At 43.0% G+C, this 23,640-nt stretch overlaps 1 protein-coding gene across 3 annotated transcripts; it reads left to right on the top strand.

Annotated features, from left to right (window-relative positions):
* Nucleotides 1-20,680: 20,680 nt before the first annotated feature.
* On the top strand, nt 20,681-23,583 carry LOC122392882 (succinate dehydrogenase assembly factor 3, mitochondrial-like). 3 transcript variants are annotated; one of them, XM_043388213.1, is made up of 2 exons: nt 20,681-20,982; nt 22,814-23,583. In XM_043388213.1, the coding sequence occupies exon 2, from the start codon at nt 22,847-22,849 to the stop codon at nt 23,213-23,215; it is 369 nt and encodes a 122-aa protein (XP_043244148.1). In that variant the 5' UTR covers nt 20,681-20,982; nt 22,814-22,846; the 3' UTR covers nt 23,216-23,583. The 3 variants fall into 3 exon arrangements, with proteins under 3 accessions (XP_043244148.1, XP_043244147.1, XP_043244149.1); XM_043388212.1 differs by having other exon boundaries at nt 20,721-20,830; XM_043388214.1 differs by having other exon boundaries at nt 20,796-21,110.
* The last annotated feature ends 57 nt before the right edge of the window (nt 23,584-23,640 follow it).

Below are 23,640 nucleotides of genomic sequence, written 5' to 3' on the forward strand. Positions count from 1 at the left end.
TACATGGCCAACTCTCGGAATCTTTACTTAGTACTCATTCATCCCGTAATAAAAAATATCCAAACACAAATATCATGGTACAATTGAATGTATTGGATATACAATCATAGCCACGTCACATGTCTACGGCACACACTTAGTTGCTTTACATGTTTAAGTTGAAGATGCAGCCTGTGAAGAGCTGGCCGCCGCCGGTCTGAGGCTCCACTGTTTCACGCCGTACTTGAGGAGACTCTTCGATTTGTAGCGTTCATCGTCCTTGCGTTTTACAGTAATGAAGAACTCCTTCACAGCCTTGTCCAGGACATCGTTGCTGTGCATGCAGCTTTCAACAGATATGCCTTTTACTTGCAAGAACTCAATGAAGACGTCTTCTGCTGATTTAATCACCTTTTTAGTGCCCTGAGCCCTGCGCGATGAAAATAGCTCATCCAATTCATGCGGCTCCAACAAGTTAAATCGGGGTATTTGAACGGACATGTTCAAATGACGGCCCAGTTCTTGATGACTTGACTAGCCAACCACGAAATCAAACTGAACAGTCTGAGAAAACGACGATAAAATTACGACATTTGAATTTTTGTTCAAACACCACTGCGCGAGCAACTTACTATTGACCGTTGACATGGCAACCGCTTCTCACCTTCAGAAAGGTCAGTAACCTGACACTGAAAGGTCAGTAACCTGATGCCGGGCAATAGTAAAAAATATCTCATGCCAAATTAACAAAGGAGCCATGTAATAATTTGTGATATCTCATATACCTTTGTTTGCTGAAAGAAGAACTCCTGGCTCCGGAATAACACCTTATTTGGCCCTTCATTCAGCATGATGTCGTCCCTCCAGCTCGTTTGACATGTGCTTTACGGCGCGTGCGAGATGGCGGGAGCGGATGGGGTCAATTGAAACGCTTCTCTGAGGGTCAGTTGAAACAGGGCCACAGGCCGTTTCAATGGACCCCGGTGACCTTTGCAATGGTTATTGTTCAGGGGCTGTAAACATTAAAGTAAATAGTCCACCTTTGAAATGAGCTTTTAAACTGAAATAGTAGTTTAATAGAGCTCAATTTTTGACCCCCTTTTCTCCAGCCTTTTGCTTGAAAGCACACTATAGCCTGAGATATTTCTCATTTTTCTCATCCGCCCATTTTACCATAGTCTATGTACTTTATGTCACCTATTATGAGGAACTTTGCACTTTTAGCTTTCCAACGACCTATTGAATGTAGCATTTGGAAAAGTAAACCGGACAAAATATCTCCTTAAGAAAGTGGCCTTAAAGAGGAAAACATCCCATTGTCAAGGATAGGTGCAATTGACCCCATGGGCTGGTTCAATTGACCCTCGCATCGGGGTCATTTGAAACGGGCGTAGAGCTGTTTTATAAGCCTACGGATGGTGAGATTGCCCGTGTCGTGGCAGATCCTTTATTTGATTTTGCTTTACTTGGCGGGAGGGAGGGGGATGTTTTCTTTGTCGGCTCTTGTCGGTGTAGGTATGATTTGCCGATCAGAACTCACGGTGGGTGAGTAAGTGTCTCATTGATTCATTCAAACGGCTGATTCATTGTTTGAGACAAATGTGGTCTTTAACATTATGGTGCCGTGTGCCCATGGCTATGTCTAGGTCATGTGTGTACGTGTTTTCTTGTGTGAATGTGTTGTTTTGTTTGAGTTTCATACAGTGTATGTGTGGTTATGTTTAGTGTGCCAGTATGACAGGAAGTTCAATATTTGTTTACTTGACGCTCCATCGTTAAATAGCAGTAAACCGTGCTGTATCATTATCATGTTGAGTCGATATCGACGGAAACGTGTTTTCCGTTCTACTCTGCCTCTAGAGTTACCCACACATTTGCTCTAAGTGTCTACATTCGGAATAATATGTTGGAACGTAAGGGGATTACGAGAGAGAAAGAAAAGACGTTCAGTTTTCAGACATATTCATGTTAGGTACCCAGATTATTTTGCGGTGCTTCAGGAAACACATTCTACCCCTGATTGCGAGCAAACTTGGAGAAGTGAATGGGGCAGCGAGGTACTATTCTCGCATGGTAGCAACATTTCCAGGGGTGTATGCATTCTCACGCCCCGGCGCTGTACAAATCCTTTAGAAAGGGTAGATTGTGGCACACGCTTCGAGGAGGGGAGGATTCTTTTCGCACAAATCAAGCTTGCCAACACTGTTATTAAATTAGTTGGTCTTTATGCGCCTACCCATTCAACGCCAGCGCAGGTTGAGTTTTTCTCAAATGTAAAGGATGTTTTGGATAACCAAGATGACTTGTCAAACCTTATTATAGCCGGAGATTTAAATGTGCATTTAAGTGAGTTGGATGTTGACAAAAATCAGAGAAGAACACACCGTCCGGTAGAAGTTCTAAAAGAGATTATGGAGGAATTTGATTTGCTTGATATATGGAGGCAACTTAACCCTAAAAATACAGGCTTTACGTGGAGGCGACTAAATCCGCTTCAGCAATCGAGAATTGATTACTTCATAATAAGTGCTGGAATCCACCGCTCGCAACAAATTGAAAAATGTTCAATAGATCCAGGGATCATGAGTGACCACAGCGTCGTACTATTACAGATGAAGTTAGCTAATGGTAAACGAGGTCCTGGGTTCTGGAAACTAAATAATAGCTTATTGGAGAGTGACTGCTTAAAGGAGGCAATAAAGGAGGAGATAGGGAAGGCTAAGAATAGAGTAGGGCTATATTCGGATTGCAATATCCCGGGATTGCTATTGGAAGTAATGTTGAGCAATATAAGGGCACTTTGTATTAAACAAGGAAAAGAGCTTGCGAAGGTCAGGCGAGCTAAGGAGAGGGAGTTGGAGGAGATAGTATCCAATCTGGAACAAAAATTGGGTTCAAGCGGGCAGGATACGTTACAGAGATATCAACAAGTCAAATCTGAATTAGAAACGATAAAAGAGGAAGCGGGGAAAAAAGCTACGCTATTCTCAAAGGCAAATTGGATAGAGAAAGGAGAAAAACCATCAAAATATTTCTTGCGTCTGTGCAAAAAGCAAGCGACCGAGAGAGCAATATACGTGTTAGATGATGAACATGGTTCAACTGTGACGGGGGATAGGAGGATCCTGAACGCCTGCAAAACTTACTTTGAAGATTTGCACTCCTCCTGTAAAACAGCAAACAGAAACCTGGAGTTTGCAGACCGTATTCCTCAGCTGTCAGACCTAGATAGAGAAACATGCGAGGGAATGATGACAAAGGAAGAATGCAAGAATGCATTAAATTTAATGTCAGGAAATAAAGCCCCATCAGTTTCCGGATTTACCAAAGAGTTCTTCCATTGCTTTTGGGATGAGTTAGGAGATCTGGTGACTGATTATATAAATCATTCATTTGAAACGGGATTATTATTTGTCACGCAACGCAGGGGATTAATTACACTGATTCCCAAAAAAGGAGACCAAAAGCAGTTAAAAAATAAAAGGCCAATTTGTCTCCTGGACGTAGTGTATAAAATCATTGCCAAAGTGCTTGCAGTGCGACTAGCAAGGGTTATTCATGTCCTGGTGAATCGTGATCAAAATGGCTTTATTAAAGGCAGGAATATTCGCGACAGTCTGAGAATTATACAAGACGTTATCGACTACACAGCAGTGGATAGACGTTCTGGAATTTTATGTGCCCTTGATTTCAAGGCAGCGTTCAATTCTCTTGAACATGATTTCATGTTCAATACGCTCGAGCGATTCAATTTTGGGCCCAATTTTACGAGGTGGGTACGATTACTATATAATCAATCTGAGCTTGCCATTATTAACAATGGATTTACCTCGGACTGGTTTTCGCCTAAGCGGGGCATCATGCAGGGATGTCCCCTCTCTGGAATGCTTTTTGCGCTAGCTGTGGAAATGTTGGCCTTAAGAATAAGAGCTTCAAATAGAATTAGAGGCATTTCCGTATCTGGAGTGGAATTGAAGTTGACCCAGTACGCAGACGATACTACGATTTTCGCAAGGGATGAGGTATCAGTTCACGAGCTGATACGGATCGTGCGAGAGTTCTCGGAAGTTTCTGGGTTAGAATTGAACCTAAACAAGACTAAAATTATGCGTCTTGGACCTTGTCAGGATTTGACGCAGCCAGTGTGTGGTATAGTGCCATCAGAGAGTATTAAGATTTTAGGTGTCTGGTTTTCCGCGAGCCGGCAGTGCTTAGATGACAATCTCGAACCTATATTGAATAGTATTAGGATAGTGCTAAATATGTGGTCTGAAAGGCATTTGAGCATAAAAGGGAGAATAACCGTTGCCAAAAGCCTCGCGGTATCAAAACTGAACTATGTGTTGGCATCTTTGGTAATTCCGCAACAGACATTGTGCAGGATTCAGAGCCTCATCATGAAATTCATTTGGCGCGGCCGTCCGCCGAAAGTCTCTCGAGATGTGCTCTACCAAACGGTGGAAGAAAGTGGGCTGGGTGCAACATCAGTGCATAGTTTACACAACGCGCTTAGATTAAGTTGGGTGGTGCGCTTACTGGGACATGAATCGAGATCTGGTGATATATTCCGATCTCGCATTGCCCCGTTTACGGTCAACACTTTTTTGAGAACTAGATTCAATGAACAGGTCTTGGAAAGATGTAGACTCAGCGACTTTCATAAAGATTTGCTCCGGAAATTCAAGAAGTTGTTCCACAAACCCTGCCCCGGTTCTAACGAAACAGTTCGAGAAGAGATTTTGTGGTATAATGAAAAAATATTGATAGATAACAGTCCTGTGTTCTTCCCTCGAATGTATCAGAAAGGAATAATATTCATTAACGACTTGCTTGCAACCCAGGGACAGTTAATGACGTACGCGGAATTTTGAGAGAAATACAACTTTAGAGTGAACAGCCTTCTGTATCAAGGATTAATAAGGGCTATCCCTTCTGATTGGAAGTTATATTTACGGCGACCTGGAGACTTTCTTGATGTAGGACAGATGAGAGGGGCTGCTATTTGCTGCCGGATAGGATCCAAAGTAAAGCGGATCGTAAATTTAAGGACAAAAGAGCTATATCTTTTAGGTTTGACAAGTCAAAAACCAAAGTCTCTAATAAAGTGGGAAGCCGAGCATCTAGCCCCAGAAGCTTGGGCCACATACCTTAAGATTCCATACACGTGTTGCGCTTCCACCCAACTTCAGTCCTTTCAGTTTCAGGTGTTGCACAGATATTTGCCAACTAAACGCTTTTTGCACGTCAGACGAGTCATAGACACGCAGAGTTGTGACTACTGTGGAGAATCCGATACTCTCGTACATCATTTATACAACTGTCCACCTGTGCACGCCCTTTGGATTAGGCTATTTCGTAATATGAACTCGAGAATACGACCTGCACATGTTCCGTGCGATGCTCGTTCCGTGTTGTTCGGTGCAACGCAGGTGCCATGTGTCATTAATGTCATCATTCTGTTAACGAAGCGTTACATACATGTCCAGCGTAGGGATGGTAGGACACTCGTGATGGCGCAGTTGAAATCTCAGGTAGAACAGTTTTATGAGGCAGAGAGAATAATCGCTTTGAGAGAAAATCGAATGAAACATTTTGCTGCCAAATGGCGATGCATTTATGTTGAAAATGGTATAGCGATATAACGCTTACGGTCGACTGGTTCGGTCAACATATGATTATGGGTTGTGTAATGTGTTGCAGGCAGGCGACACATGTAATATCAAGATATGTTTTAGTGATGTGTTGTGCTTCGTATGTGTAAATAAAGTGGGAAAAAAGAGCTGTTTTATAAGCATGCGTTTGGCAGCAAAATATGTTTGAAACATAATTTTACATATCTTAAAATAAAGCCAAAAGAGCATATTTTTTTCATGGCATTGTGCATTTTTCGATATGACAACTAGATCTCGCTGTGCATGTCAATATATAAAAAGTGGTTCAACTGGCCCCGCTCTCCCCTATTCCGGTTTTTTCGATACACTCAAAATTTTGGATTTTATAATTATTTTCCCAAAAAAGTCAGTTTTTTAAGAAAGAAAAAATTGGGCCAAAATCCAAAAGTTTCAGAATACCGAGATAGCCATTTGATAGACAAAGTAGAATCACGTATAACCCGCGCCCCGTAGGGCTACCGGCGGACCCTACCACCCGTAGGGGGGCCGTTTCGGCCCCCCCCCCCCCCCTAAGATCTCGGAAAGTTACCGGCCGATTTTCAAAATTCAAAACGCGTTCGATAGCCCCACCCGGGAACTACCTTGTGACCAAATTTCATTGACCTAGGTCAAACCGATGACGTCACAGGTCAGGTCAAAGGTCAGATTTTCACCGTTCACAGGCATTTCAAGAAATGTGTTGTGAAAGCGAGTAAATTGGTAATTTATTGAAAACCATCGATGGTACATTGTTCGTCAAACACATACTTTGCTATCTGAGGTCACTGATACCAGGTCAGGTCACAGCGAGGTCAGGTCACCGGGGTCACATTATGAAAGTGTCGTGTGATACATGTTTTATGGTCCATTTTACATGACAAGTGCGATTATGTGGGTCAGGCAGCCTTTGGGGCCAGCCTAGGTCACGTTTTGGTGAAGGTCAGGTCAAGGTCAGGTCATATTAGGTCAAATTTCAAAGTTGATATTTTTGCATAAAATGGGTATCGATTCGATGCAGCTCGTCACGGGGAGTCCGATGGTGGTCTTTGTTTTGCCCTACGTGGTCTAGAATTGCCAAAAATTGAGTTTGAAAATTTGACGTCATCATTTTTGAACAGTTTTTTCACTATAACTTGGCCAAGAAACGAGGTGTCGATCTGAAATTTGGTATCTAGATAGAAGACGGTAGGTACTATCACATATATTCCGGTTTTTTTAAACTAAAAAAATGGATTTTTTGGCTGATATATCCAAAAAATGCTTTTTTTGATTTTTGGGGGTCAAATCTCTAAAATTTCAAAAATCCGAGATAGTAGTTTTGTAGCCCTGTCTATTCTGCATCTTTTATGTCTTGATCATTTTGTGTATCTTCAAAGCTGTAGGCCTGACAGGTCTTCTCGCGAAGGTCTTTTTTCGGTCGAAAATGACAGAACATGACGTCATTCTGACGTCATTTGTGGCCAACCTATCACAGCCTCTTTAATTTTTTTGTCACAATGTGTAAAAGTGATGCCCGGAGGGGTCCTGAAAGTTTGGTGGCGATATCTCCAGCTGTTTAGGAGATATCGACCGAAAAGGACAGGGGGGCGTTTCGGCCACCCCCCCCCCCTACGGGGCGCTGGTAACCTTTCTTGTTACGTCTTGATTCCTTTAAAAATGAAGATGTTGGCGGCGTTTGAAATTTTGCCGTTTTTGAGGCGAAAATGGCGAACATGACGTCACTAAAACGTCATTTTCTCAAAAATGTCCGACGGATTTCGCTCAAATTTTCAGGGAACGTGTCAAATTGATGTATGATAAGGTACTGAAAGTTTGACGTCGCTGGCGTAACGCGTTTAGAAGTTATTGGCGAAAAACGGGGGGGCAGATTCTGCCCCCCCCCCCCAGCGGGGCGCGGGCTATGCCTACCACTTTCCTCAACTCATTTTTTGGCATATGTTTATGACATTTAAACACAGAATGATAAAAATAAAAATAAATTATATTAACGAAAGGAAATTGTAAAATATTGATATTACTGTTCATTGCTCTGGTAAAGATTAAAGGTAGTGTGCCAGCTTTCTTGGACCGTATGGAGTTAATGGCCCAGATAAGGAGAACCGGATTTTTAGAACTTATCCTTACCTTCAAAACTCATGGAAACGTCTTAAATTCTTCAAATTTTGAGTACCCCAGTGCGAAATTCGCCCCGACGGGTTGTCGGTCGTACCCCAACCACATTTCACACCACTATGAACAATAAATGCACACACTGAAATCGCTATTACCGATATGCTCATCCAATCAAGTTTCGATAAACCCGTTCATCATCATCTCCTGCGGTTTCGAACACGCCTGTTAGGTGGCTTCTGATGCTCGTCGAGGTCGGAATTTCCAAATACGCGTGGTGCGTCGGGCCGCGCGCTCTGACTTCGGCCAAGAAAAATGCGTCAGCTGATCATTGTCATTTCTGCCACTTGCGTGTGGTGAAATGGGGTCATAACTTATAAGACGGCTTTTTCATATCAATTATTTTACATAAAATCATATTTCAAACCATAAATAATGTTCGACAGCCAAATAAAAGAAACAATACCAATACGGGCTTACAGTTTAAGGCTCGACATTGTGTTGTCTACGATTAGACAGCTGATAACTCATTCCCGTACGTCGTATGGTCGTAACACTATAATGACCTTTGCTTATTGTCACAAGTGCGCCGCATTCGCGATTGTTGCCCGACGCCTGTTTGCAGGTGAGCCCACTACAGTTGTTATACATATCTAAAACCGAAAAACTTTTAGGCGAAAAAGGCACTATTCCAGGCCCATTTTTGATTTTTTTTTTTGCGATATTAGGTAAAAACAGAAGCTTCTTATCCTAGGAAAAATAAAATGGGAAATCTTTCAAAGGTGGCACACTACCTTTAACAAAAAGACGTACATTGTATATTGAGGCACAGAGCAGCATATTTTAACCCTCGCCCGCACATGGGGGGGGGGTGGTTGCCACCCCCCCCCCAGGCAGTCTTTCTGCTCTGCACTCAACATTTTTAAAGCTAGAAGGCTGATTTTTCGTATAGCTGCTCGTCTATCCTTTCTTGATGTCCACTGAAAATTTCAAGTTTCTGTGATTTTTGGTTTCGGAGATATGACCTTGTTTTTCAGGTCATGTCATGACCCAAATGGCCAATTCTCAACATCTTGCGTTTGCCATGGGCCTTGTGAGCTTTTGACACCCTGATTTCGGCCTTTTTTGCCAGTCTTACCTCCCACCTATCATGGAACATGTTGTTCGACGATGTACAGGGGTCAAGGTCAGGGTAAAGGTCAACCTAGGTCATCTAAGATAATTGCGTTTTAGGCAAGCTGAATTTACTTTTTGTGAAGTTTTTTGACTGCATTTTTGGTAAAAGCTTCTCAGATCATGATTTCATGTGATATGGACTCAAAAACAATCGGTGCACACATCAGTATACACACAGACACACACAGACATACAAACACATATAATTGACCTTGACCTAACTTGACCTGAAATGACCTCAGCAGCACAATTCTGGTCGGATAGTGTGACAAAGAGGTTCTAGCTGGCTTGGCACCAGAAAACAGCATCGTCATCGGTATTTGATAAGCAGCGCACTTGATATCCAACGGTGACCCAAAACAGCAACATTTTTTAGTTTGACCTGACCTGGAAGGTCAATGACTGACCTGAGAAGGTAAAACTGGGTATCATTGGATTCGTCTCTTCCCAAAGAATCTTTTTGGTCTTTACTGCTAAGCTCTATCTCCAACAGGAACGAAATGGCGCGTTCTAGGATGGGAAAATGGCATGTGCGGGCGAAGGTTAATAAATCCAACCGGTTTCAAAGACCTCTCGTCTTCGTCATCAGGGATTGAAATATACAGAAAGGAGAAAGATTACATATTAAGCGCTGAAGAGAATAGCTATAATCATGCTTTTTCTGTTAGAAAACGCGTGGAGAGCGTGCTTAAAAAAATAAAGGTCACTTAAGGTCGTCATTCACTATTTCTTGTTGACGTCTTTCTTGAGGAGGTCAATCCATCCCTGGTAAATTGTATATTTTCCAACGTTTCTGTTCATCTTTTCTTCGGTTGAAGCTTGGATACCTATATATCGCTTCTTTTATTTCTCTTTGCTTCCTTTTAGCCTCAAATCCAATCACTGATGTGTTCTCCCATTTAATTGTATGTCCTGTGTCGTAGCTGTGTTCTGCCGTTGCTTCCGATGTTTGTGGGTCTATGTTGCCCGAATTGAGTTTTTTAACACTTCATGTGATTATAGCTATTCTCTTCAGCGCTTAATATGTAATCTTTCTCCTTTCTGTATATTTCAATCCCTGATGACGAAGACGAGAGGTCTTTGAAACCGGTTGGATTTATTAAAATATGCTGCTCTGTGCCTCAATATACGTCTTTTTGTTGAAATTGTAAAATATTTTCATAATAGAAGAACTGTTTTTCATCTTTGGCACAGGCTCAACAGTGTTTGCAGCGGGGTGGTTATGTAACATATTACGAAGCTATCGTTGGTGGTCGTCAGTTGTCACCCACTCTAGATGGCCGGCAGGAAGCCTGCTGGTCGACCTGAGTCCTGACCTGACCCGACCCGATCTACCCCAATTGCATGGAGTCATCATCTTTGTTCAAAACTAACATCGAAATCGTACTCGGGACCCCGATAACAGCTAGGGGAGAGTGGGGTGGGTTGTATCAGCTTTTACTCCGAGACCCATAACCTCGTAACTATCCGTGATAAACTCATTATTTCCATACTTTCCACTTCCTTGATTTTTCTGCTTTTTTGTGCAAAGTAACTTTTCCGCTACCTCTATCAGTTTTTCTTCTACGGTCTCCCGAATAGAACAATGTTTTTGATAGGTACAACTTGCCCCATGGCTTGGGTGAGTTGTATCACATGGTGCAGGGTAATTTGTATCACTATTTCACGTTTCAGGGAGTGTGCTTGCTACTGGTTTTGAACGGGGAATATTTGTTTCTGGTCCCTAAAAAGCTGTTTCTGGCACCTAATTGCTGATCAGCCCCAAAATGCTTATTCGACCCTAATATCTGAATCTGGCACCTAATTGCTTCCACACAGCCTTAAGTTGCCAGATCGTCTAGTTGAACTCCGTATTTGCTGTTTGCTGATTCAGCACCAAAACCAAAACATCCAGCACCTATTTTATTCCACGTTTGCCTACCTAATTCGCGTAATCTTCCTGATTTTATGTATCCTAACAACATGAACGTTGCATTCGGTGATGTCAAGTGCCATTTTCGCCAGTGAAGATAATGATTAATGCCATTTCTAGCCAAAAGAGAATCACTAGCCAGCTATGGTGCAGCCACGGGTGGAGAATGTTTGAAAAAGTTACCCCGGCCGGCGACCGAAAGTCAGAAAGACGATGATGCTCAAATATTTGTCAACGGCTATCAACAAACCCCTATTCTGTGGCATATAATAATGGATGTCTGCCGTTTGTACGTTTTTAGGGAAAACTGCTGCACGCAGGTGCGGAAGATTTCGTAATTGTAATAACAATTTTGCAACACGCCTTAAAATTTCGGACGCATGTCACCTAGTGCTAGGTCAGGTCATCAGGTCAAATTTGCTGGATGATCGTGCTAAAAATGCCATCATGTCCTTTGCAAAGCTTACTAGAAGCAATACTAGAAAAACTAGTACATACCCGACTTGAGCATTTCTTTGAACATAACAAAATCATCACCGAATTTCAGTTTGGTTTTAGAAAAAGCATGAGCACTTACATGCCCCTTCTTTTGGTTCAAGAAAAGGTAAACCAAGCATTTGAAGCAGGCAAAGTTGTCTGCGGCTTATACCTTGACCTCCGAAAAGCATTTGACACTGTGAACCAAACCATTTTACTTAAGAAACTGTATGCTTACGGTATACGTGACAATGCACTTATGATGCTGAAATCATATTTAGAAGGCCGCACACAGTGTGTTGAGGTAGAGCATGTTCGCTCCAGCCTTGCTTCGGTTGATATCGGTGTTCCCCAGGGCTCCATCCTTGGGCCACTTCTGTTTTTAATTTACATCAATGACTTTCCCTCCATTTCTGATGATATAACTGCATATCTGTATGCAGATGACACAGCCATTTTCATTGAAGGCAATGATGAAGCCCATTTGCAAAGAGTCATCGACGCCACAATGCCCAAGATAGCTGTTTGGTTTCAAGCAAACCAATTATCTTTAAATACAGACAAAACTTTTTGTCAGCTCTACAATAATTCTAAACGCGCTGTCAATGTGTCTGTTTTGCTCTCTGGTGCACATATTAAATTTGTTAAAACAGTTAAGTACTTGGGCATGTACGTAGATGACGATCTGAAATGGAAATCACACATTTCACACCTTTCTACAACGCTGACTCGTAACGTTGGACTCATAAGCAGAGCTAGGTATATATTGGTACCTAAACAGCTGCTTCTTTTATATAACGCACTTTTCCTTCCGTATATCAACTACTGCTGTATGCTTTACAGCAACACTTATATTACAAACGTAGATAAGCTCGAGAAATTACAAAAGCGTGTGGTCAGAATGATCGATGGTGAACATAGACTCGCACACACAGCACCAATTTTTAAGAAACTGAAAATACTTAAGTTGAGAGACATTGGTAAGCAGCAGATGCTTCTGCTAATGCATAGAAAGTTGAAAGGAACTTTGCCTTCATCTATTGACAGACTTTTTACGATACTCGAACCGCTTCGAGATACTCGCTCGACCCATCATTTCCACGAGTTCTTCTCAGAAAAAAATTATCGCAGCTACACTACTAGGTGGTCTGCACCTAGAATTTGGAACTCAATAATTGGTCCTAAGTTCACAGATATGGAAGCAGTTCCACTAACAAAGAGAGAAATCAAGGATTTCTCAAAGCAGTTTTTTATCGATCAATATTGATACCATTGCCAACACTGACATTATTGTTCTTGTATTCCACCTGCGTTCGTAAACATACGAATACCTGCCAATGAAATGATCCCCCATTTTATTTATTGTGGGTATGTACGTACATTTACCTGATAATGTATTTTTTACCCGCTCTCTCACAGGTACATACTTGCACAGTACATAGTTATATGTACACAATTACAGAATTTGTCTTTAATGCATATCACTTATGCATACCTAATTTTGGAACATTGTACATCTCTGTAACTGGGTAGGTATGTTCTAACTGGGTACCTAGATCGCCACAAGAGGTGGTGGTATTTAGTGGTCCTTATGTCTTTTCCCTGTTTGTCTTTTACTTCTTCTCGAACTTTTATCCCACATTTTTGTTTTGCCCTTTTCTTTTTGTTAAGCTTTGCTTTTTCTTCCTATAAACATCATACAGTACGTACAGTACTAACTGTATGTCTTTGAATCATCGCCATCGCTCAATGACCTAGCTTTCTTGCTATTTACATTACTTGCTATTTGTATACCGGTCGTCTCGTCTTGTTTTGTGTACTTACAAGTCACACTTAAGTTCTCCTGGATACGTAACAATACGTAAATCAGCCCTACGATACTTCCCGCCGACCTGGGTTTACCGAGCAACAAGCTTGCTTAGCTCGGTATCCCTTTTCGGTGAGGATCTGACTCCTCCGGGTGTGACTAGGCTCTGTCCCTCTTCTATAATGCAAGCTTTGCATGCGCTTATTACCACTAACCCCTGGATCACTCTCTCCTTCTTACTATCTTCTTTGGGAATGGTGTAGCGGCCAGTCAAGCTACATTTAGTCTTGACTTCTTTGCCTCTTCTTATGACATTTTACTAACTTACTAAGTATTGTATTTAGCTTTGTTTTTGTTTGCTTTCCTTTTCTTAGCAGGGAGTGTCGCGACTTTCTTCATATTTTTGTCTTGGGAGGTGTTAACGTAAGGTGCTGTTGTCGCGTGGGTCAGTGGGTGGACACTCCTGGTCGTCTGATCATGGGCGGCGGCTTAGAAAAAAAAAAGCTTATTCCGTGGAAGTTGCAACCTTCCCACACAAAACAAAATGTCAAATTTGACCGTTTTGACCCTCTTATTGATTTGAGCTCGCACCTGAAATATTATTCGCGACCGAGCCTTAACCCGGCACCGCCTGGGCTATTTCCGTAACCACGACAGCCTGGGGGGGGGGTCGGATCCGACCCCCCCCCCTGTTATATCGAGAACCAATGATCGCATCGAGCCCCGCGAGGCGGCGTTCGAAAGGTCTCTACGAGGCCTCCCCAAAGCACTCTTAAGATTTTAAGATTGAGGTCAACTTTCGGGTCAAGGTCAGGTCAAAGGTCAAATTCTGGGGTTTTGCATGATTAGGCTTACGGACAGTGAAATCGATAGCTGCTGCTCGAAACTCACCAAAAATGACCTCAAAGGCCTAGTGAAGGTACCATGCGCGTATAGGGGTCATACTAAGTACGGGTCAAGGTCAGGTCAGGTCACGAAAGGTCACGGTTTTCACTTTCTGCTACATGGGCGTGCGACACATGTTTTATGGCTTATTTTTCATGCCGAATCCGATGGTAATGGTTATATGTGACCCCAAGTCACTGTGCTGGTGATAAGTGTGCATTGAAAGCATAAAAAATCGTTTATACCATACATAACTAAACGAGGGCTGAGAAAAAAGGTCAATTTTTCAAACCTTTTGTTTTTGACATCAAAAATTTCTAGACGAGCTTTGTCCCAGGAATCTAGTGGTGCCATTTGTTTTCACATGCGATGTTCAGAAGTGCCTCTAATTCACGAAAATGCTTATGACGTCACCATGCCCTATGCATGTTGGAGCTATTTTTTACAATTTGGGGGTCAAAAATCAAGATAGAAAGTTGAAATTTGGGACATCTAATGTTCTAATAGAGCTCTATAACATATATTCCGGTTTTTTGGAACTTCTCAAAATTTTGGATTTTATTAGCTGTTTTCCAAAAAATGTAGTTTTTTGAATTTTTAGGGGTGAAAAACGCATTTTATGGAAAATCCGAGATAGCCATTTTAAAGAACTCGTTGAGTTGCGTCTATTCATGTCCTTAATTTGCAATTTGCTTTTAGCCCTGATTTTTGGCGATTTTTTAAACATTTACCTACCACTTTTTGACTAAAAACGCCATGTAGTTACATCACTAAAATCGATATATCTCAAAATTGTTTGAATTTTTTTTCTTAAAAATTACACAGAAGACGTCAAATTGATGGGGGAGAAGGTATGCCAAGTTTCAAGTTGATAGCGTAGGTAAGTGGTTCTTGAGTTATTCAAAAAAACGGAAGGGGGGTTGTTTTGTTTGCAGTGTTTAAGCTCCGTGATGTTCATGAACTGTGAGAAAAGTTGTCGGAACTCGGAGAACGCTAAAATCAGGGAAATTCGGCTTTTGATGATCTGTGGTGATTTTATTATTGAGCTTGCCTAAATCTTGACCAGATTTCTCTGGTCACGTTTGTCGCTCTTTCAAACGTCGTTCCGCTTCTCGCCTCGTAGCCCAGTAGCCGAGTTAGAAGGAGCGTGAAAAGCCCACCTCTCGACTCAACGTGTTATACGATAAGGCCACCACCCTAGCGCGGGTTAAGTTGGGGGGGGGGGGAGCCTTGAGCCCTAGCAGCTCGTCCTTCTATCTCACTGATCGTCCTGTCTTGTGATGTTATTACAGTGCCATCTTACGATAACGGCCCTTAAATATGATTTACCTACTTCTGTTTTATGAAACATGTCGGGCTCCGCGATGAAAAGACTTTAAAAACATAGAAGTTCCAAAATGAAAATAAAGTAAATTTTCCAGAACTTTTCAAGGTATATAAGAATAATGAGAGACGCTTTTATAGATGGCAGTTTTTTCGTATGGAGACAGCTTTTAGGATTTACAAAAATGGAAAAAGTTACCCCGGCCGCGCCGGGGTCGGCTGAAAGTTACCCCGGCCACGGCCGGGGTGGCCGGGGCAGGTTCTCCACCCATGGGTGCAGCATAGCAAGACGCTCCTATACCAGCCCGCTATGTAGAGACTAGAGATTACTGCACCCTCAGCCATTTTAACGTGAAAAGTTTTGATCCGTCACTTCCAGCCAGGCTCTCAGGTCATAAACTGGAGTAAAGCAAAATGTCAACTCTGAACAGACATGCCACGCAACCGGCCCTCTTTTCAATATTATTAGCTTTCTGCAATCATCGTCTGACTCCATCTCGATCAAACGCAGCATCCGGTTTCTACAGGGGCGTTTGACTGACCGGCCACACAATAACCAAAAACAAAATCAAAGCTTCATGCACACATATGACATAAGTAAGAAACGGATGAAAAAGGGACAACCACGGCACAACTCTGCGCGGCGGTATATAGGGCCTTGTGCGCGGCAAACAACGGACAATGTCCCACGCAAGATCCCGCGTTTCTTCAGCGGCCTTGAACGGAATGAAAACATTACATTTCTTTTTTGGAGCTATTTGATGACGTCAAAAAATACAATACCCGTTTTAATGGTCAAAATCGAGACAATTACTCACAAAAATGTTTCCCTATAAGCATTACAAATAAATACTTTTAAATATTTAGGTAGGTAAATGACAATGTTTTTTTCAAACAATTAATATTATTTGCTTACTTAAACGTCATATACAATGCTGAGATCACTACGGGGCTGTCTTAGAGTGTAGCTGCACTGGCAACCTTTAGGCTAGACTCCAGGGGTCATTATACCAGAACAACATGATTCTACCAGCCAGTAGGTCATTTTTCTACTACAGGGTGTTTCACTAAAAGTGTCAAAAAGTAAATGCTTATTAAAGATATATAAAATACGCAAAGCACGTGGTTGCGCACGTGGCTTTGTTGCAAATTTTTGAACATTTATGCTTTGGCCACTTAAGACATATTTTACACTCATACGGAGCGAGGGCAGGAGGCCAAAGTTACTAGTCGTTTTTTTCCTTATACAGAACAAGAACAGGTTATTTACACCGCAACAGGAGCGGTGGATTACACTTACATTTGGTGCTATCAGAAACATTGAAACCGTACGCCGACTTTTCAGGAAACGTTTCACTCTCTTACCTCGCTACGACCCAGATTATAAAAGTTTCAAAGTGCTTCTTGAGAGGTTTAAAAGGATTCCTTTGATGCCGGTTCCAGTCCAAAAAAAAGGCGGGTCGCCCCCACCTCTCGGCGGAAATCGTTGAAAAGGTCAGGGTCTTTTTTAGGGCCTTTTAAGATAACAAGAAGCTTATTTCAACATCAGAAATAGCCAAGCCCCCAATTTATCAGAAACAACCACTGTAACGGTTGTAGCCACCAAGAACTGGCTGGACCAGAAGTTCCGTTCCCGGGCCGAATAATCAGCTGCCTCACCGCCCGCCCCTTGCCAGCGCGAGGCCCCGATCTGTCACCGCTAGCCTTCTGGTTTTGGTCAGTAGCTCTCGCAGAGCTGAGGAAGACTTAAGTCGCATCACTTTTGGAGCTGAAGAGCACAATGCAAGGCTTTGCCGACAGTCTGGACGCTGAATATGAAAACGGGCTGTGAGCCACCTCCGGACACGTGCGGAAACGGTGCATCAAAAGAAGGGGCGGATATGTGTAATAGGTTTGAGTGACGGTGATATCATTTTTACATATTCAAATGTCCAACAATCGCGGATGGAATGATGTGCAAATGTCCATAGAAAACATAGTTATTATGTGCATTAGGGCCTTTTACTTTTTGACACTTTTAGTGAAACACCCTGTAGATTGGTGCTACGCTCAGCATTTAGGTGCCAGATTCAGAAAAAAGAGTAAGGCGTACCGATGAATAGGTGCCAGAAACAGCTAATTAAGGTCATTTTCCATGATTGGTGCTGGTATCCACCAAATAGGTGCTGAGGACCAATTTTGGGGCGAGTCAGCTTTTAGGTGCCAGAAATAGCTTTTCTGGGACGCAATTAAATGGCGTCCGTTTTGAACATAACAACAACATTAAATGGGGCTAATACAATGTATAGGTATGCTCAAAGGCTTCACTTTATTAGACCAAAGTTAGGTCAATGCAATCCGAACGAAACATCAACAGACTAGACGCAAAAGTGGCCCGTTAAGAGCAAAGAAGCCAACACATTGTGCCGAAATGGAACGAGCATTGACTAGCTACCTACAAACGCGAGCCAGGGCTTAGCTTTCGCGATCAAAAGCAACATACCCATACATACATACATACATACATACATGTTACAACATACCCCACCCGGCTCTGATACAACATGTACCTAGCCGCCATCTTGGAAAAAACATCCTCGTGCTCAAAAAACAGCGGACAGCTGGAGAAATCCGTTTTCACTCACGCAGCCTTAGAACCTACCCTCACCACCGCAGCGCACCGCTACGGAGATCTTTCAAATTCGTGCACATCTAAATGCCCAGAACACACATTTTCTTGCAACTTATTTTTTTAGAATGACATTAAAAAAAACATAAAATCGGCTCTCACCTCGAGACGCGTCCACTCAGCCACAAGACAGAACAGGGAAAGATGGCGCCCGGAAAACCTCGTCGGCTGGTCGTGTCGCGAGCGCCATCCATTGGATAAGTTTGGCACAATTCGCCCTGATACAACTTGGACATGATACAACTCTCCCCGCTCTCCCCTACGGCTCACAAAGTTCTAGCACTTATCAGGCCAGATTTGCCCTTCTTGGACGTTGACCTAAGATGACCCGGCCAAGACCTTGAAATTGGGCATCATCGGCGTTCTCTCATCACGGGCAGCATCCTCGCTTTTCCGCGAAGCTCTACCTCGATCAGGGACCGAAAGCATACCTTAGCGTTACGTTGGTAAACTTTTTACCTTAGCGACCCGTAAAACACGAATAAGAGCTACAGCGACACAGAAAGCGTATTCGATATAGCTTTTTTAAAGCTCTTTCGCCAACTTCGCCTCAGACTTCGGGTCTATGGCTTGTGCACCACAGAGGCCAAACAGCTAAACGGGCGGATTCTGCCGAAACATTTGTTCTGTAACAACCTATAGATTCAGTGAATGTGTATGATATTCATGTTATCACCATCGTGTTTGTTTCGTCGAAATACGTCGCATGGCTTACAATTTGAACTTGAAAATTTAACTAGAAAACTTGACATCAGGTAAAGGTCATGTCCTGACCGGAAAAGAACCTGCTGCATATGGATCGATCTGTGTTGCTGAGCTGAACACACTCCAGGTGCTGTCATCGCTCTACAGCGTCTCCATCGAAAGTTGTTGTCGAAAATGTGTTAGAGACCTTTGATGACCTAATGACTGACCAATTGACCATTCAAGTCACCATCTGGTCATTATAGTTGCACCTTATCTCTAAAATGAGCAGAGGTGCCATGGCTACAAAAGTATCTAGCGCTTTTAGCATATTCGTTTAAAGCAGAGGCCAGAGGGCACTCGTGCTTTTTCCCATATCTTATCATGATTGGTGAGGACAGGTCACATATTTGACCAGACTTCACTTCTCAGATGTAAAATCCCATATTGATGAACTGTTGGTACTTATACTCCCATTCATTACACCAAATTTCAGACTTATAGGAGAAAATCAATAGGAATGACAAGATTGCAGTTTTTAGAGGCATTAAAACTGAGCTTGACATGACATTGTGACTGACCTCAGGTGACCTGTGCTTGATTTCTATGCTCGATGCAAAAATGATGTGTACCTAGGTACGTACAATAAGATATACCGCTGCTTTTGCGGCGCTGCTCGCCGATGTTTTTCTCAACACACGAAAAAAACGGGAGTGTGGCTAAAAACGCCCCTACCCATCAAGATGAAGACCGTCAACCCCCCCCCCCCCCACACACACACACACACACTCAAAAATCCGTGGCGACGCCCCTGTCGGGACCTGTTAGAAAGTCGTAAAGCGTGGCTGCTAAGGGGTTTTCCGGGGTGCTGATCACAAATATCGTGTTAGTTTTGATCACAGATGATGTCGTTAACTGTTAAGCACTTAAGCGTTTAGACCAGGTCGGGTCAGGTCAGGTCAGGTCAACCGGTAGGGGTCGTGACGGGTATTCGTAGTACCTGTCATCCGCCTCTGAGAGCTTCGTAACATGTTACAAATGCACCAAAACTACTTCGCAAATGTTCAAATGGCTTTTAAATTCGAATTCAGCTCCAAAAACTAGCCTAGAAACATGTAAAACTCGAAAAAGTGAACCAAGGTCACCAAAGTTCAATGACCTGACCTGACCTTCAGGTGACCTTGACACCCACCCTAATGCATGGGAGCAACATCAAATAACATGTTTAAACGTTTGAAACCACGAAAGGCTTGCAAACGCGCGGCTAATGCGAGCCGACATACGCCGAATCACGATTCCGGCCAAACATGGTCTCGGAAAAGAGGTCACAGGTCAAAGGTCATTTGGGTCAGGGTCATGAAATTTTCAGGGTAGGTGTAAAATTGATCAATGCGAGGGTCTTGTAAGTTTCGTCGCGATCAGCCGCTTTTTACGCGAGTTATTCCCGAAAAACCTTAGGGGGGTGCATCACCCCCCTTGTGCCGGCGGGCGGGACGGGCCCGGGGGTTTCTTATAAGTATCTTGGGGCTGGACCAAGGCTATAAACCGGCTGGACGGCTGGACAAATGTATGGGTTTTAGGTACTCTGGGCTGGACCGCGGCAGCATGAGCGCTGCGAGCGCTGCTACGCGATCAGACTCGGCAGCCATGCATGCTGAGTGCTGACCGCTGAGCTGGGATGTGGGGAGGGCAGACCGCAGAGGGAGGGAGGAAAAGATATGTGGCCGACGGTGTATGGGGTGGGTGACGATTATCACTCGGCTGATACAACATGTGGACGTGATTTGGATTTTGGACAAATTGCTCTTACCTTTGATCATGCCTATTGGCTATTTACCTACATTGAAATGAAGTGGCGTCTTTGGTAGTCAACTTCACTTCTGGTGAAGGTTTAATCAGGTGAAGGTCAACTTTCCTTCATCTGGTAGTCTTTACTGGAAGCACAGAAAATGCGGTTATTGCGCTCTTCTTTCATAATTTTGTGTTCATTTTTAGAATATTAGGACGCTAAAACATGCCGCTGCTGATTGCAGAAGGCTCTTTCTATGCTTTCGTTGGTCATTGATTACATAAGTGCTTCCGAATACTGATTAAAGAACATAAATCCACAGATGTCGAATAAGCACACTGAACTCTATAATGAATCAGCACTGTGGCTGGTAAGAGTTAGTGTGGATTTGGGCAATTCAATGGATTTGGGCAATTGAGTTTGGGTCTATTGTGATTTTGAGCCGTGAATGAGGCCGCGGTTAGGCCTTGTCGCGTTCAAATTAATTCCATTGTTGCAAAGCTCAGTGATTCAAATTTCAAGGCAAGTGCTCATGTTCATTACATCAACATTAAGGCTGATTGATTTGTTGCTGAGTGATTATCAAAGCTAGGTATATGATTTTGATTTTTTGTAGTTATAGCCCAAGTTTTGAGTTTCAGTTTGGACAGGTGAGTATCCTGTTTTTCAAACACCCCATACAGCCTGGTAGCTTAAAGGGACCCTCCCACCTTAAAGGAAATAGTTCACTTTTAACATGGGGTTTGGAACTGGAATAGCAGTTTAGTTGCTTGCGCTGAGACTAGCACAAATCAGAAGCTTTTACGGCCCAACGATCACCCTAGACGAAGATATTCCATTTTTCGTTCCGAAAAGAGTGCCTTGCAGAGGAATGCGTGCCTTGCTGAGGAATGCAGTCACGTCATCATCAGCCAATCAGAATGCTGCTTACAGCCGATGGGTTTGTCCTACGCAATATGATTGGTCAACGCGTAATAAGCTTCCGCGTCAAACATTATTTTATATAGAATATAGTTCTTCTTATACTAAAATATAGAAAATAATCCTTTTTACAAAAACGTTTTGTTTTATTTTCTGATCATTTTGAGCATAAAAAACATAAATCCATAGCAAAATACTAATTTCAGGAAAGTGAACTATTTCCTTTAACATTAGATTTGAGTTGAGATAGCCAAAATGGGGTCCCTGGCTCACAATTACCGGTTTCGGCACTCACAACATCGATAAATGCCTTAAATCGGAAATATTGAATTTCAAAATTGCAGCATTTTGATTCAGAGGGGCTAATGCTTAGGAATACCCCTCTGAATGTGTGACGTCAGCGCAAATATCTAACGATTTTTAAATGTTTGACTAAAACGTTTTGTAGCACGCGGTGGTATATGCTATTTGCGCGCAACATCTGCCGCAAACGCCGCACTTCTAAAATAAAGTCGCTAGAAACAGCGGAGATCCCAAAAAAGTAAACAAAAGTAAAAGTCTAATATCTTGAAAACCGGTGAATATTTTTCGGTGAAATTTGGTAGATATTCGTTTTCGCTCGTTCTGAACCGAGCGACATCACTTTCATGCCAATTCATAAACTTTTTTGAAGGTGGGAGGGTCCCTTTAAGGGAATAGTTCACTTTCCTGAAATTTGTTTTTTTCAAATGGATTTACTATTTCATGCTCAAAATTCAGTCAGGCTACAAAACTGCTATTCCAGTTCAAAACCCCATGTTAAAAGTGAACTATTTTCTTTAAATGACTTCACAGTTCAATATACCCATTTGGCATTTTTCATGGATTATGATGCACATTGCACCCACTACCTACCTAGGTACCTATGAGTGTAGGTGTTACGTGGTGTGCTAGCCCAGATTATCAAGCATTGATTTACCTGACCAATGACCATATTCACACATTGATGTTGTTCAATTAGACTAAGATTTCTTTTTATTAAGCATGCATGAGGATTGAGTTTTGCTGGATTGCATTATCATGACATCATATCATGTAATGTTTGATTTGTGCATGTTTGCTACTTATGTCCTTTTATTTTGTCAGGGCCCGCATCAAATGCAATACCTACCTGTGCTTAGAGTTAGGTTATTTTTAAATCACTTCTAGAAAGTTGTATTACTATGGCCATCTCATACTGGATGATCTATATCACCATGATCACATTTTTACATTTAGGAATAGGTAAGGGTAAGGGTACCTACCTTCCTATCAACTTACACTTGATAATTTTTTCCCATTACCTCTGTTGACTTAAATATCTTGCATCTCAATTCTCAACATTTAACCTTGTATGATTTCAATTTGTGCAGTTGTCACCAAGATGCTGAGGTTTATATTTTATCATTTGCAGGGTCCTGCCGCAGTGGTGGGTGGTGGCCACATCATGGGGGTGCCCCAGACGCTGACCCATGTGCAGTCGGTGCGCATGTTGTACAAATCAGTGCTGCGACTGCACCGCGGTCTGCCCGCCGAACTGAAGGCCCTTGGCGACCAATACGTGCGCGATGAGTTTCGGCGACATCGGGACGCGCCTGCGCGCGAGGCCGGTCTGTTCCTCCAGGAGTGGGCCGGCTACGCGCTCAACCTGGCGCGCCAGCTGGGCGTGCGCGGTGTGAAGGGGGCGCGGCCGATCGGCACGCACATCTCCGAGGAGCAGCTGGACCATCTGCGGCCCGAGCAGCTGGTGCAGCTGTATGAACTGTTCCAGGAGACCCAGAACCCGTCGCGGCCGCCGGACTCGGCCTCCGACTGACCCGGCGCCGGCCGAGCTCCGCTAGCCACCGCGTGGTCTGCTAGTGCTGGCCAGGGGACAGGTGTCGAAGAGAGTGAATTTGAGTCTGCGTTGGTATGCCTGGGTGTGTGTGGGGCTCTATGACAGGCTTATGATAGATTGCAATATTTATTGGCCACCAAAGAAACGCTTTATACGTCAATTGGTTGGCAGATTTTCCCTCATTTTGGTCTTGCCAATTTATACCGTGATGTCTGATGTGCATTGTAAGTGGGAAGATACCTACCTAGTACCTACCCACGCAGTTGATATATAGAAATAGGATGTGACCATCGTGAATGTTTTGGCTTCTACTAGAAGCACCAATCTACCACGCTCATGAGTCCTGATTCACTAGTTTTCGGCATGTTTCTGGACCAAGATTTATGTGGTGGTGTGATCCCTCA

This window comes from Amphibalanus amphitrite, unplaced genomic scaffold (genome assembly GCF_019059575.1).
Source record: "Amphibalanus amphitrite isolate SeventyFive unplaced genomic scaffold, NRLGWU_Aamphi_draft 000505F_arrow, whole genome shotgun sequence".
Lineage (NCBI taxonomy): Eukaryota > Metazoa > Arthropoda > Thecostraca > Balanomorpha > Balanidae > Amphibalanus > Amphibalanus amphitrite.